Source organism: Thunnus maccoyii, chromosome 19, assembly GCF_910596095.1.
Source record: "Thunnus maccoyii chromosome 19, fThuMac1.1, whole genome shotgun sequence".
In the NCBI taxonomy this organism is placed as follows: Eukaryota; Metazoa; Chordata; class Actinopteri; order Scombriformes; family Scombridae; genus Thunnus; species Thunnus maccoyii.
Window position 1 is genome coordinate 17,698,755 of NC_056551.1, and position 14,870 is coordinate 17,713,624.

General features: G+C 37.5%; 1 protein-coding gene across 1 annotated transcript; it reads left to right on the top strand.

The window, feature by feature from the left end:
• The first annotated feature begins 2,875 nt into the window (after positions 1-2,875).
• On the top strand, positions 2,876-14,422 carry tmem38b (transmembrane protein 38B). The gene is made up of 6 exons (XM_042396166.1): positions 2,876-3,351; positions 10,310-10,466; positions 10,956-11,140; positions 11,309-11,396; positions 12,125-12,242; positions 13,416-14,422. The coding sequence occupies exons 1-6, from the start codon at positions 3,228-3,230 to the stop codon at positions 13,692-13,694; spliced, it is 951 nt and encodes a 316-aa protein (XP_042252100.1). The 5' UTR covers positions 2,876-3,227; the 3' UTR covers positions 13,695-14,422.
• The last annotated feature ends 448 nt before the right edge of the window (positions 14,423-14,870 follow it).

Consider the following 14,870-nt stretch of genomic DNA (forward strand, 5'->3'; position numbering starts at 1 on the left):
AGACTTGAAAAATTGTGAACCTATCCTTTGAACTCTCATAACATACCCATACACACTGTACTGATTTAACTAAAAACAACTGACTTAAGTGACCACAAATACAACCTACTGACATGTTAATACACTGTATAGTACTATAGATAATAATAAAAATGTATGTGGTCTGCAACAAGGTGTGGTATTGACGTTTGTGTTATGATTTTTATGGCCAGTTATTCTCTGTTTTTGACAACGAATACTTTACATATTTAGGTTTTTTGTTCGTTTTTTAGACAGTTTTGGTTTCACACACAGCTGTAGAGAGACATGGCTGCAGTAGATGGTGGTCACAGTGCTTATTGCAGCTACAAGGTGGTGTGCTATGTAATCTTAATCAGAGCACCCACCTTTTGCCATATCTTATGAGTAAATGAGTTCATTTAGTTATACATATTTAACCATTAATTTAAGTTAAATAAGGAAGTGTACGAAGAGCTTCAGGTGCCTCATTGTCTGTGGAGCTGCTACTGTGCCACAAACACCACTGTAACGAAAGAGTTATTTTTTAAATCTGAAATTCAGTTGTAGATTATCTAATTTCCTTTTAACAGAGAAGAAAATGGTCAGAAAGACATGGAGAACCACAAGGAGACATGAAGCAGATGTAGACACTGAACAACCATTACACAATAAGTAACAACTATACACATGTCCAAATACAAAAACACAAAACAAAAATACAATTATCTTGTATTTTTGGAGAGAAAGCATGTTGTTCAGCCAGCCCTTTCTCTAAAGATTGCAAACACAAACCAGACAGCTTTATACCTCTCCAGAAGCAAAGTTAAAAACAGCCAGGTCCCTAAATGGACACTTCCAGAAACCATTACACCTTCTTACAAACAAGTATGGTCATACAATAACTTCAAACAAGGACATCTTTCAAATTTAGCTTGTCATGATCCACAAAATGTCTGAAACAGCAGGCTTAAGGCATCGATATCTCTAGCTAACCCCAGAGGTCAGTAAACAACCCTCAGATAGAAACAAGTTCAAGAGTTCAACTAGGAGTAGGATTTCTTCACCAGCATGTATGCAAGAATGACATTATATCACATTGAATTGAGAACAAACACTGACCCCTTAGTTTGAAAACCACTTTTATAACATATATAATGTATACAAGAAATGCATCAAATGATAACAACAAATTAAATCTTTCTCACAGTCACCAGCAGGTGTCATACTCATGCTGACAGGTGCACTTTCAAAGAGGAAGTATATGAGATGGTCGAAAATATTTTACGCCCAAAAACCTGTGACTTAAAATGCCTCAAAATTGGAGTGTTGTAGCACAGATCCTAATAGTTTTTAGTTATTCTTTTCTTTCATGTCTCTTTCATGTGATTATTTCAAGAGATGTGACCTTACACTGTATGTGAACACGGTCGCTCTGGTTCGCAAATGATGTTGTGTCAACACTTCCTTTAAATGTTTGTGTGCAGTCATGCAAAGCAGAAATGTGATCCGGTGTGAGACAACAGACTAACTGGTTATTAGCATTTTGTTTTCAGTCATAGTAAGACTTTCTTTTTAGCTTATCTGAGTGAAAAGTGTTGTCTCTTCTCAGCATTCCCACATAAGTGTAGTCCAAATAGTTGTGTGACAATTTCTCAAAATTTTTCTGAAGCTACTTGTATAAACCATGGCTGGTAACTTTCTTGATCAGTTATGAATGGCATGTAAAATCTTTACAACAGGGTATGATTGTAGGTCTTAAAACAAGCAGTTTATCTGTTAAGTTCTTTTATACACCTCATACTACAAGGGAGTGGAAATACCATGTTCATGGAAATAAACCACTTATGAAATTCTCATTTATATGTATAAAATTCTTAATTATAGGAGAAGGAAATAGGAAATGAAATGCTTTCTAGTATAAATATGTTGTTTTAACTACATGTACCAGTTGTTGATGATGTTACGGAGGTCTTATTGTGATCATTATTGATTTGTCTTGTATGCATGTTGTTTGTATGTCATATGAATTCAAAACTAGCCCATATATCACAACACAAGTTGTCACTCTTTCTGTCAAGAACAAGCTTTCTTCTCTCTTGAGAGCCACATTAAACGATAGGTAGGCTACACAATTTTTCAAGAGCTGTCTCAAAACAACAGTCAGGTGCCCATATGAACACATGAAGAGGTTTGGCTCGCTGTAGTCATTCGTCCTGTTCATACTGGCTATTAAAAGATCGCCTTCAGATGTGCTTTCAAGTGATGGGGCCCAAAATCCACACAGTCATTTTGTGCAAAAATGTATTTAAAAGTGTATCTGAAGCTTATATGAGGTTTCAGCAGTCTGAGTTAATCATACCAAGTGTTTTAAATATCATATTCCCTCTTTGTGTTTCCCCAGACAGTGTTTCCTTGTTGCATGATAGAAGTACAATAACAAAAAGAGGGACTCTGGTACTAAAACGATTGTAATGTTGAAAGATATCTACTTGATTTGACTAATTTAGACGGCTTAAGCTTCATATTAGCTTCAGATAACTTTTAAATTACACTTTTGCACAGGAGAAGGCTTGTGGATTTTGCCCCCCATCACTTTCATTGTAAGTGCATTATGAAGGAATCTTCTAATGGTCAGTATGAAGAGGAGAAATGATTATGGCAAGAAAAGCCTGTATTAACGCTCACATGGGCCCCTGAGTTTTGTTTTAAGACAGACTTGGAAAACTGTGAATCTATCCTTTAACATGACACACTGACCAACATAAGAAAAGCCTATTTGAGTTTACAATTCTAGCGTCGCCTGACGAAGCCACTCTCTGACACGCGATTGGCTCACCGCGCTCCCACTCCTCCAATCAGAGAGCCGCTCTGGCTCCGCCCACCACATCGCCAGCATGGCGGAACATGGAACAGGAATTCCGCCTATGCGCGGAGGACAGCGCCGTTGACGGGGTAACACCAGCGATGACCATCCTCTGGCAATACAGATCTGTTGCCCGGCGACCAGCGGAGGTCCCCAACGTCATCTAACCAGCTGCGTGCAACTTAGCAGCAGTTTATCCCTTAAACTAACAGCTGTTTGTCCCACAGACTCGTGTCAGATTTGACAGACGGTGGATGAAGTGTTAGCCCTGATGCTCTGAGTTGGACCGATGCCTTTACTGCGCTTGAACGCCTCGCTGGGATTAGACTAGAATAGTTAATAGAAGAGTCTTAGAAATAAGATTATGGATTTGTTCGGGTTGCTGCATTTGGACGAGCTGTCGCACGGACTGGCAAACTTGTCCATGTTTCCATACTTTGACATGGCGCATTATATGGTGTCAGTCATGGCTCTGAGGGAGCAGCCAGGTAAGTAGCTGACGCAAAGTTCAAGTGCATAACAACCGTCTTCCCTGACGAGACATTTACAGTTTTAAACAAGTCTGACGGACAAACAAAGCAACTGTTTTCTTGACGTTTGAGTTAATGAAACTTTAACTTCAATAATAGATCTACAACTCTCCAGTTATTTCAAGGTTTTTACCAGACATATGTTGCGTTCAGAGAGGCTTATCAAAGTGAAAATCTATTGTGTTCTGTATGTTAATTTAATCACATTAGACCCATCATTTCTATTGTTCTGCTATTTTCTTATTATAAGGACATTATTAAGTATTTAACAATATTGACAATCCTCACATAGTATTAATCACAATGTTACCAAGAGTTACAGGACTCATAAAAGTCTTTGTGAATTTATTCATTTTTTAATTTTGTTAGATGATCGGTATGGTTTAGTTGAAGAAAATATATAATACAAAAATAAACACTGATATTCTGCCATAATAACTTAAACAATTTAAAAAAAAAAAAAAAAAAAAAAGTTGTAAACTCCCTTGGCTGAACTTAATTATTTGATTGGATGATTAGAATCATGTTGTGACGATATCATCGTATCATGATCACATTTAAAACATTAAAAAACATTTAAAAAAATACTGCAGTCCAAAGAAATTATTCCAAGCAGATTGAATTAAAGGAGCAATATGCAAGAATTTTAGTTTAAATTAGGGGTTTTCAAAGTCTGAGACTGTGGGCCTCCCCTCATACAAAGCTTGAACAAAGCATGCCCTCACACCCCCCCTTAGTTTACTTGCTTAATTTGGCTGAATTCCTGGATGCCCATGAGAACATGATTGTGTTATTTGATCCCATAGACAGTCAACAATTGAGCCAAGATAGCCTAATATTGCTGCTGACATAACTTCAGACTACACCAAATACATATAAAAAGTCTGTCCTAAGGCATTTATTAGTTTCTGACTCTGCCAAAGTGGGAAAAACAGTAAAATTCCTTCAAACTACATTATCTCTGAACTATAACTTTAACCAAATCACACACATTTAGGCTATTCTATGTGATGTCCTTTTGATAACTAATGTAATATTTTTTCACTTCACTGAGCCTCCCCTGAAACTGTTTGGAGACCCCCTAGGGAGGTCTGCCTCCCACTTTGAAAACCTCTTGTTTAAAATTATCAACAGAATGTGAAGAAATAATAAAATGGGACCAACTTTCTCGGTTGCCTAAAACAGCCTGTGGACTGATTTCTATGTGAGGAACAGTTTTGCTGGAAAATCCAAAGGATATGATGATTATTGTAATATTATGCATTGATGATGTGTATGTGCAAGTTGCTTATACAGTTGTACTGATTCTGCTTTAGTATTGGGTAGTTTAATCTTCTATAACTTATAATAAACTTATAAACTGATCATATGTTTATATAAAATCCCAATCTGCAAAGTAACTAGTAACTATTGCTGCCAAATAAAGGTAGTTTTCAGTCAGTTTCCTGCAGAAATAAAGTGGAGCTGAAGTATAAAATAGAATAAATTGGAAGCACCACAGACTTATACATACATTGCAGCACTTAAATGAACTTAGTTACATCCAACCACTGGTTTTGTCTGATGTAATGCACAACAGTGGAACACAGGTTTTTACATTTAGCATGAATTTGATTATTTTATATGGGGTTTTGCACACGTATTTGCTATATGACATCAATATTAATAAAACATTACTACTAATATCAGGATATTGACTTCAGCTATATCAGAAAACCCTGAATGTCTCCGTTTTATCAGGTGAAAATTGAGGCCTTTGAATAATTAAAAAGACTACAAGTCTATATCTGTTTCAAGAAAACATCCCCATGTTAGAAAATGACTAAAATATACATTTACCAATCTGTTTTTCATTTGTAGACAATCATTGTAGACCAAAGGCAGGCACTGAGCCAACTATGTTACGTCACTGTGATGGTGGCTACAGGAACAGGTGGACTTTAACTGCACAGGGACTTGACTTTTCCACACACACACAAACATACAAGAACACATACACCGACTCCATTGTAGTCCCGCTGCTGTAAATGTACCGTCTATTTTAGAACTTGCCTTGCAAGGCATCTGAGCTACGGTGACCTTTAACCCTCTGTCCTTTACACCCATCTATCTATCTCTGACTACAAGTGAAGATACACACAGGGTAAAAATATGGACAAATGATATGCCAGAGGTCAGCGAACACAACACAAAATCCTCATATTTCCCCTGAGTGCTTGTGTGTTTTCCTCTTATATGTGTATGTTGACTCACAGTCAGACATATTGGGGACATTTTTCATGTTACAATAATGTGTGTTTGTACTTGCCTATGAAGTGCAGACTGTAACAAAAACTGACTGAGAGGACAGTAAAAGAAAGGTTTAAAATCTCAGGATAGTTTAAACAGAAGTACAATATAACCTGAATAAAAGTGAAGGCACAAAACACCCAGTGAGCCGGCTTTAGTTCTCCTGTTTCCCAAAAAGGAAAGGAATGCCTTAAACTACTCAACCCTCCCTTGCTTTTCTCTTTCCTGTGTCTTCCCTTCCTGCCTTACAGTACATCCACTTTGGGAGTGCAATGCTACAGCTGTTCAACACTTCCACAAACAAAGTAACTGTAGTATTTTTCTAAAAAATGTCATTTGTTCAAGAAGAACATTAATACAAAGCTTATTCGGAGATGCAAAGAAGTTTACTTGCGTACTTGATTTTCAAACTTTGTAGATTTATCACACTGTCAACACACTCAACTGTGGGGTTATTTTAAGCACATTTACTAAACATCGCAATGAGTGGATTGTATAGGTTGCATGAGGACAGGGACATGGAAGAGGAGCAGTGGTTATATGTCAATGGTCTTCTCTTCAAGCCAAAAATAACCAGAGACAAGCCTTTTATTCCCATCTAGTGCTGCCTGTAATGATCCACGAGAGAGAGGAAGAGAGGGGTTAAAAAAGTTGTAAGAGAGGTTATAAAAGTAAAATAGTGGACAAAAGAATAAGGGTTTAGGAGAGGAGGGGGGGCGAGATTAGAGGTGGGAACAAAAGTGTCAGAAAGAAGAATGGACTTGGAAAATTATAGAAATGAAGATTAAGAGAGTGGAACTGAGGAATAAAGAAAAAGACAGCTTGGGAGTTGAGTTTCAAGAGAGAGGAGGGGTGTCTTATTTGCAGGCTTAGATAATGCTTGTGTGGTGTGTGTGGTAGATAAGATGCTGTCTTGCTTAAGACTTAAATGACAGTTTTTAATCAAGCAAAACTGTTTTTTGGCAAACACTGGACTGACACTCCCTCCATTTGTAAAGATATGGATTTGTATGCTTGCACATTAACTCATGTACAGTAAATACACTAGTATAAATATACCCGATTAATCAATGTTAATTTAGTGGCAGTTAATCTGATTTAAAATAACTTGACAGGCAAAGATCACAACATTTAGCTAGCTGGCTCTGAAGAGAGAACGATTTCCAAAAAGAGATTTGTCGTTTTAATTCCAGTGAGACCTGAGCCCACTCTCTACCTTCCCACCAGAGGTAGAGAGAGACAGAAAGAAAGACACAGTCTGACAGCTGTGGTGTATTTGGCCTGTATTCCTCAGATTTGACTTGTAAATGTGTCTCCTTCAAATGCAAAGCAGGAGACGGGATCTTCATCTGGTAAAGGTGTCTGGTGTTTTTACAGTCCAAAGCGTTCTTTTATTGGTTTGTTTTGACTTTCAACTTGCAGATATTGTCAAGCGTGTATCACAAATTGAGCTCCCTGGAAAGCAACTCGATTTCCAAGCCGACCCGTGAATGCATCGGTTGCCCACATGCTGATTCAAATTATGTTTTGTTAAATTACAGTTAAATAGTCTCCAACTCCCTCTTTAAAGTTAGTGAACAGGCTCAGACATTAACTGCAGCAGTTTGTTTTTCTAGGGAGTTGTAGGTGATGACATAGCAACAGTGTTTACTCTATAAGCAATGTGCTGCACATGTGGACCGTGTGCAACAACTGCTAAAACACAAATGGCACAAATACTAAGCACTTACATCAGGACTCAATATAAACTATGACAGGAGAAGAGGATGTGTGTGACTGGACTGTTGGCATATTTTTAACCACCCTTCCCTATCTGACATTTGGGTGCTTTTTTTTTTTTGGTTCATTTTCTCAAACTTCCTCCTCTTCTAACTGTGGCAACTAGTTTTTAACCACATATAGGTAATTACATCAGACTTCTTGTGCACACAAATGATACAGTATCATTTCATGTTCAGTTTTCTGACACGTGACAGTACAGAAAAACAACAGCAATGATTAATCAATTAGTCGAGCAACAGAAAATTAATTGCCAACTATTTTGATATTGAGTAATCATATTGTGTTGTTTTTTTAAGAAACAAATACAAATATACTCTCTACAAATACTAGTTTTCTGGTTTCTTTCTTCCTCATGATAGTAAACTGAATATTTTTGGGTTTATGGACTGTTGATCGCGACAAAACAAGACATTTGAGGTTTTACCGCGGGCTTTAGGAAACAGTGATCGACATTTTTCACCATTTTCTGACATCTTATAGACCGAATGACATCTATTAATCGAGAAAATAATTAACTGATAAATTGCCCATGCAACCTAACGTTGTAAACAGAAGGAGCAAGTACAGTATGCCTTTGTCCATCTGTTTCCTTTGTTGGTTATAATAGTGGCCCACTGATGAAGATATGGAGACCACTCAGGCATCAAAGAATGTGTGTTTAGGTATTAACAATGCCCTCTGAGTATTTTATGTAACAACGTAAGATATTATATAGAGACATATCAAATAGATGAGTCCTCTTACTTACAGTACTTTCTTTTTTGTCTTTGTGTCAGAGATTTCTATTAATGAGTAATGATAGCTCTGTTTCGTCAATTAGTACAATGATTAATAACGTTATTAGTTAAACCTTAAATCAAAATGTTCAACTTTAGTTTCCCCCTTGCAAATGTTCTCATTTAGAAACAATTCTAAACATCAACCAGTTTATTTTCATTTTCATATCCTTTCTGAACTGAAAGAGGTGTTGAGGTTAAAATGTGAGCAGCACTGAGTGAATCCAGAGGAGTCTGCAGAGGAGGGAGATACAGCTATAAATCCTCCTGGTTTACCAATCTCTCTCCAGGAGTCTATAATCTGTCTGTAATCCTCAGATTACCAGTATGGTCCTGTGTGCGGCCGTAGTGACTCCAGGCAGGTGGTTCAGGGTTGACTGAGTGCTACCTGGCTGAGGTGAAGTGATATACATACACTCAGTGGCCAGTTTATTAGTTATTAGTTTATTAGTTTATTATTACACACATGGCTAAAACTAATGCAGTCAAATACAACAGCCCTGCAAGAATATCAATGGTTATTGATGAATATTGATGGTTATTTTGGAAGTTGTAGTTTATGACGCTGTTGAATCGTATTCCTTTATACTGACAACTGTTTCTCATCTGTCATCCACCTCATTGATATCAATGAGTGTAAAAACACCACTCAGTGTATATATAACCAAATACAATTCAACAGTACCACAAACTGCAGCCTCCAATGACCAGTAAGTTGAATCAACACTTCTGTAAAACAGCAAAACAAAAACTGAACATTATAACCTTGATGGGACTGACTGGTGTATTTCTCTGCATTAGTTTTAGCTGGATTGACATAAACTTAGTGTATATCCTAGTGTACCATGGCAGCAAGGATATGCAAAAACTCATGTGTTGTAATTTTTAAAATAAATCCTGTGTTGACCGTTTAAACAATAATGACACTAAACCATCCTTTCATAGTGAAGATTTACATCAGATGCCATAATATCATAATACAAAGCAGTTCTTATGCTATTCGATTTGCCTATAAGTCATGAGCGCTCATGTCATGCAGTTAGCGTGTAAATTGTTTAAATGGAAAAAGCAGGGTGGAAACAGAGAGAGCACTGAGTGGCTGATTATTATCTTGAGTGAACTGATATCATCGGTGTTTGTAACTTTTAACTGTCATGCCTCTGCTCTGCACTTTGAACTCCAGGCCTGGAAGCAAATAATATAGCTGAGTCCAAAGCTTTCTGTATCTCTACTAACTGTACTTAACTTGTTAATATTTACACAAAGCCAGAGGCCTGTTCCTTGGTTGGGAAAGCCAAGGAACAGGCATCAAACTCCACTGACTTCTAGTTACCCTGACAAGTTCAACTGATGTCTGCAATAATACTTTATTTATTTATTTATTTATTTATTTATTACAAAGCCTGTCTGTCTTCATTTAGTGAAGGCATTTATAGTGGTGGAAGAAGTATTGAAACCTTTTACTCAAGTAAAAATAGCAATATCACAGTGTAAAAATACTCTATTACAAGTAAAAGTCCAGAATTCGAAATTCTTACTGTAGTAAAAGATTATTATTGTACATATATACATACACAGATATACGGATATACTGTAAGTGCCTGTAAAACATTTTTCATGATTTATTGTCTTACAACATGGAATCAAAGGTATCAAATATAAAAAATATATATATAAAATACTGTTTTACATGTAAAATATAGATCTGAAAAGTAACTTTAGCTGTAAAATAAATGTAGTGGAGTAAAAGTACAATATTCCCCTCTGAAGTATAAAGAAGCAGAAAATGGAAATACACTGAAGTAAAATACGAGTACCTCAAAACTGTATAGTACTTGAGTACTTTGTCATATTCCACCACTAGGGATTTTACTAGTATTCATGCTTATATTTATTGATCATTATGGTAAGGACTGAACAACAGACTCACGTGGATATAAGAGCACAGAGTATTTAGACCTTGTGGGAATGCTAATACCTTATTTAAGGAAAATATACTACTGTACATGTAGGGACTCAAAGAAATCCACAGTGATCATGCTAATAAATATACTTCTTGTCTTGTGCAGGAGCTCTTGAGGTGTCCAGAGCCAGCCCCTTGGCCTGCTGGTTCAGCTCCATGCTCTTCTGTTTCGGCGGAGCTGTTCTGTCTGGGATGATGCTGGCTGAGCCACCTGTAGCACCTTTGTCCAACAGCACCAGCATTCTGCTTGCTTCAGTCATCTGGTAAATATCAAAGAAATTAGAAGAAATGCAGCGAAAAGGGTGAGAGAGAGAGAGAGAGAAAGGAAAGCATGGAAGCAGAAAGTGATAGGATTAGTGAGAGGCCCTCTGCAACTTCGAGGGAAAGGGGATACACAAACGTGTCCTTTCCTCTATGCATCCCTGGAGCAAAATACAGAATAATGAGGTTCTCTTATAGATGAAATGTACAATAATCAATTTCCTGTAAAGGAAGAAAGAAATGTGAAAGACATTGAATGAAACAGAGAGGTTTTTTTTAAATATGAAGTCTTTGGTTTCCCTCTACTGGTGGCACATATAATTGCACTCTTACCACCAAAAAAACACACACACACACAGTGCCCTCTGCTGGTGAAAAGACGTACTTGACAGAGACTTTGTTTACTGGCCACATAGTTGACATTCAATAGGTAGCTGAAATGTTTGTGTGTGTGTGTGCACTTGTTATTTGAGCCATGTGTGTCTCCCCAGGTACCTTGTGTTCTACTGCCCCATGGACCTGGTGTACTGTTGTGCCGCCCTGCTGCCTCTCAGGCTGGTGCTGTCAGGAATGAAGGAAGTGACTAGGACATGGAAGGTGCTCGGAGGAGTCACCCAGGCATACAGCAGATACAAGGACAGCCTGCTGGTTATGATTGCCATTGGCTGGGCTAAAGGTCAGTTATCTGGTGGTGTGCATATGTGGATCTGTGTCTCAATCCTTTTTTTGTATTATGATAACATCATTTTGTAAGCGCTTTGAAGTAATAATGAAGTATTTAGTGTTTTAATTAATATCAGATAAGTAATACATTTTAATTTAATCATATATCTCCCTTCACAAGGTGCTGGAGGTGGTCTGATCAGTAATTTTGAGCAGCTTGTTCGAGGTGTATGGAAACCAGAGACCAACGAGCTCCTCAAAATGTCATAGTAAGTCTTCTACAAGACTTTATTGATATTACATCTGTGTTTTTTATGTTATCTTTGTGATTATAAACTACACTGTGAGTGTGTTTTAATGTACAGAGTGTAATTTGTAACTGAAAGGAAAAGTTTGGCATTTTGGGAAACACACTTTGGTTTGTTACAGGGGTTATGTGCCAAGACTATTTATTGGCTGGATGCAGTCACTTCCTAAAACAATATTTGTTTTCACACATCGGTTTTTATATAGATCCAACAAACAAGATATAATGTGTTAATTAGAAGTGCTGGTAGGCTGATTTCTTACCTTTTGGACAGAGCTAGGCTAGCTGTTTCCCTTTGTTTCCAGTCTTTATACTAAGCTAAACCTATTTCCCAAACTCTAGTTATTTCTTCACACCAAACATGGAAACACTGAATAAAGCTGAGGGTATTCTACAGCTGGCACCCATATGTGTATAAAAATATCATCAGAAAACTCTTTGTTACCTTTGTCTTTCACATACAAGGAAGAATTGAAACCAATTGGAGTTATTTGCTCACAGGGTTACCATCTACAGTGATGACGTTTGTTTCCAGTTTAGACAGGTTGTCCTTGATGATTCAAGCATATAAAATGTGACTTCTCTCAAGTTTGTACATGAAGTAATCATCCTCACTATTTTAGACTTTTAATTAATTCTTCTCAGATATCATAACTGCTCTTTTAACACTGATTGTTGTTGTTGTTGAAGCCCCACCAAGATCACCCTGATAGGGGCGGTGCTGTTCACTCTGCAGCAGACCCAATACCTGCCTCTCCAGAAGCAGCACCTGATGCTGATCTACACCATCTTTACCGTCGTCAACAAGGTCAGTCTGAAGTAGCTCATACTTGACACTGTGACCTTCAATATATACCCAAGGTAGCAAAACGGTGGTTGAGATACAGAACAGGAAGGTGTATTTTGCTCAATTGAATTGCTTACCTGTGACTCAGATCTTAACTCAGGTATAACAAATGTTTTGGAGCCGAGGCTCCCTCCAAATCTGTGGCGTTGCCGGAGCCTTGTCTTCTAAATGACCTTTCTGCCTCTGCTTTTTTGAAGTTTTAGCTGTGGTGACTCACATTAGCTCGGTATTACCCGTAGGGCTGGGGCTTTTGCATCATTTTCTTCAGCTTGCATCATCTTCTCCTCTCTTCTCTGGGAAACTTGTGCTCTTGACTGAGACACAGATAAATCCACCATGTCTTCTTTCAACTCTCATTCTGTTAGTTCCCTCTGACTCTGATCTGTCAAATTAGCGCCAAGCCATTTCATCAGATTTAAGAGTCGTGTCCAACCTGCTGTTTATTATTTTGTGTTCCTGATGATGCAAGCGTTATACTCTCATCCCCTAATACTAATACGTAACTAATACACCCAATACCCATACAGTGCTATTATATGTAAAAGAGGCCAACATCACGTAACTAGTCAGCTTTCTGTGAAAAAAATGACAAGTTACATGACTTTCATTATCGATTAATTTACTGATTATTTTCTTGATTAATTGATTAATCGCTTTATCTAGAAAACATCAGAAAATAGTGAAAATGCCCATTATTATTTGCCAGAGTCAAAGGTGACGTCTTTAAATGTCTTACTTTGTCTGAACAACTATCCAAAATGCAAATATATTTAGTGTACAAAGAAAAGCATTAAATCGTGACATTTGAGAAGCTGAAAGCAGCAAATATTTTGGCTTTTTTGCTTAAAAATGACTAAAATGATCGTTCAGTTATTACTATAGTTGCTAATTAAGATTCTATCAATCAACTAATTGATTAATTGACTAATCATAGCAGCACTAGACTTGACCCCATCATGTGATGTTAGATAAAGTCACTTTTTATGGTTGTTTGGCTGAGGATATGTCAAAGACAGCTGCCATATTGAAGGGATTTGAGCCACTCCCACAGTTTGGAAAATCACAAATGTCAAATGTTTCTCTCTTTTCTCATATTTTGCTTCTGTCATCACAAGTGTATCGTCTCTTTTTCAGTCAAGGATGATGCTGACAGGCTCATCCACCTCGCCCTTTGCTGCCATCGAGTCAGCCATCTACAAGACCTTCTTCGCTGGCTCCTCCCCTTACGCCGCCCTCACCGCCGATGTGAAGAAAGCAAATATTGATAACGGCGCAGCGAACCGGACGACCTCTACCACAACAACCAAAGAGTCCAGTGAGAATGAGGCAGCAGGGAAAGGAAAAAGCGGATCGCTCAAAGCCAAAGACGAGTCAGAGAACGCAGAGACAACAAGCTGCAAGAAGACCGACTAGTCAGCCTCTGCCCTTTCTCCCCTTTTACCTCCAAGCAGGGTTGTGGAGTCATTTCTGATTCAGTTTTGTCATGTCAGGAGGTCATTTAAACTTTCTGCTCTGTTTTCTGTTATGAAGAAAGACATTTTTGCCCTACTGGCTAAAAACGTTTTTATTCCAAAATGTTTCTTTTGCATTTTTTTTTTTTCAAATGTAATTTAAAAGACACTGAAACAGAATTCCGATAAGAGCTGACTCCAATCAACCCTGTACCTTATTCTGGGATAATCACCCCATCCTTAATGTACTGTAAATTGTATTAATATTTATGCTGTTGGATATGAACATCTTACTATCCTTGGGCTGATTGCACACTTGCAGTACACTTGTGTAGCTTAATTTTTTATATACATTTATATTGAGAACAATCTTATGATAATTTTATCTCTGGGTTTTGGGAACAGTGCTGTGCACCCGCTGATCTATGAATGTCTATATCTTCTTCTTTCTGTGTATATTCTGCTTCATGTAAATGCTATATTTCCTATTCTGCAGTAGTTTCTGCAGAAACATTTTTTTAAAAGAGAGATTATATACTACGATATTCAGATATTTTATTCTATTTATAAAAAAACATAATTGCACTCTGAATGTATAACATCGAAACGGAAGACAACTATTTAGTGTGTTCTGTTTCTTTGGTGAATGCGTTGAATTACAATTGAAAGCATGAGAATAAACATGTTTACATGCACTAGACGATGTGTTGTTGATGTGATTCCTCGCCTCTAGATCTAGATAGAAGTGAACACGGATGCACAAATTGAGAACGTTATAGTGGAATAGAAATACATTTCTATGTCTCTAAGCTACATTTATTCTCAATATCATATCTAAAGAGTAACTGATATCTATATTAGCTGCTGGTAAATTGATATAAATCAGTACAGTGCCCAGAAGTAACCTCCTCTATAGGCTGAAACATTGCATCAGTGTAACATCAGCACCTGATTGATACCTCACCCTCTTTATAAAGCTGCTGGAGAGAGATCCCCCAAATCCCCCCCCAGTTCTCATCTATGTAACCTCAGACGGCAAAGAATCCACCTGTGAATACAAATTAAAAACCAGTGGGGGGGTTGGGGGATGGGGAGGGGGTGTTGAAGAGAAAAAAGAAGATGCTCAAAGACGATCAAA

What these genes read in the sequence shown, in the direction of transcription:
- tmem38b (XM_042396166.1), top strand. Translation starts at nt 3,228, where the DNA reads ATGGATTTGTTCGGGTTGCTGCATTTGGACGAGCTGTCGCACGGACTG. An exon ending in CTGCTTGCTTCAGTCATCTG is followed by an intron (nt 10,467 to 10,955) that starts GTAAATATCAAA and finishes GTGTCTCCCCAG; the next exon opens with GTACCTTGTGTTCTACTGCC. An exon ending in TCTTTACCGTCGTCAACAAG is followed by an intron (nt 12,243 to 13,415) that starts GTCAGTCTGAAG and finishes TCTCTTTTTCAG; the next exon opens with TCAAGGATGATGCTGACAGG.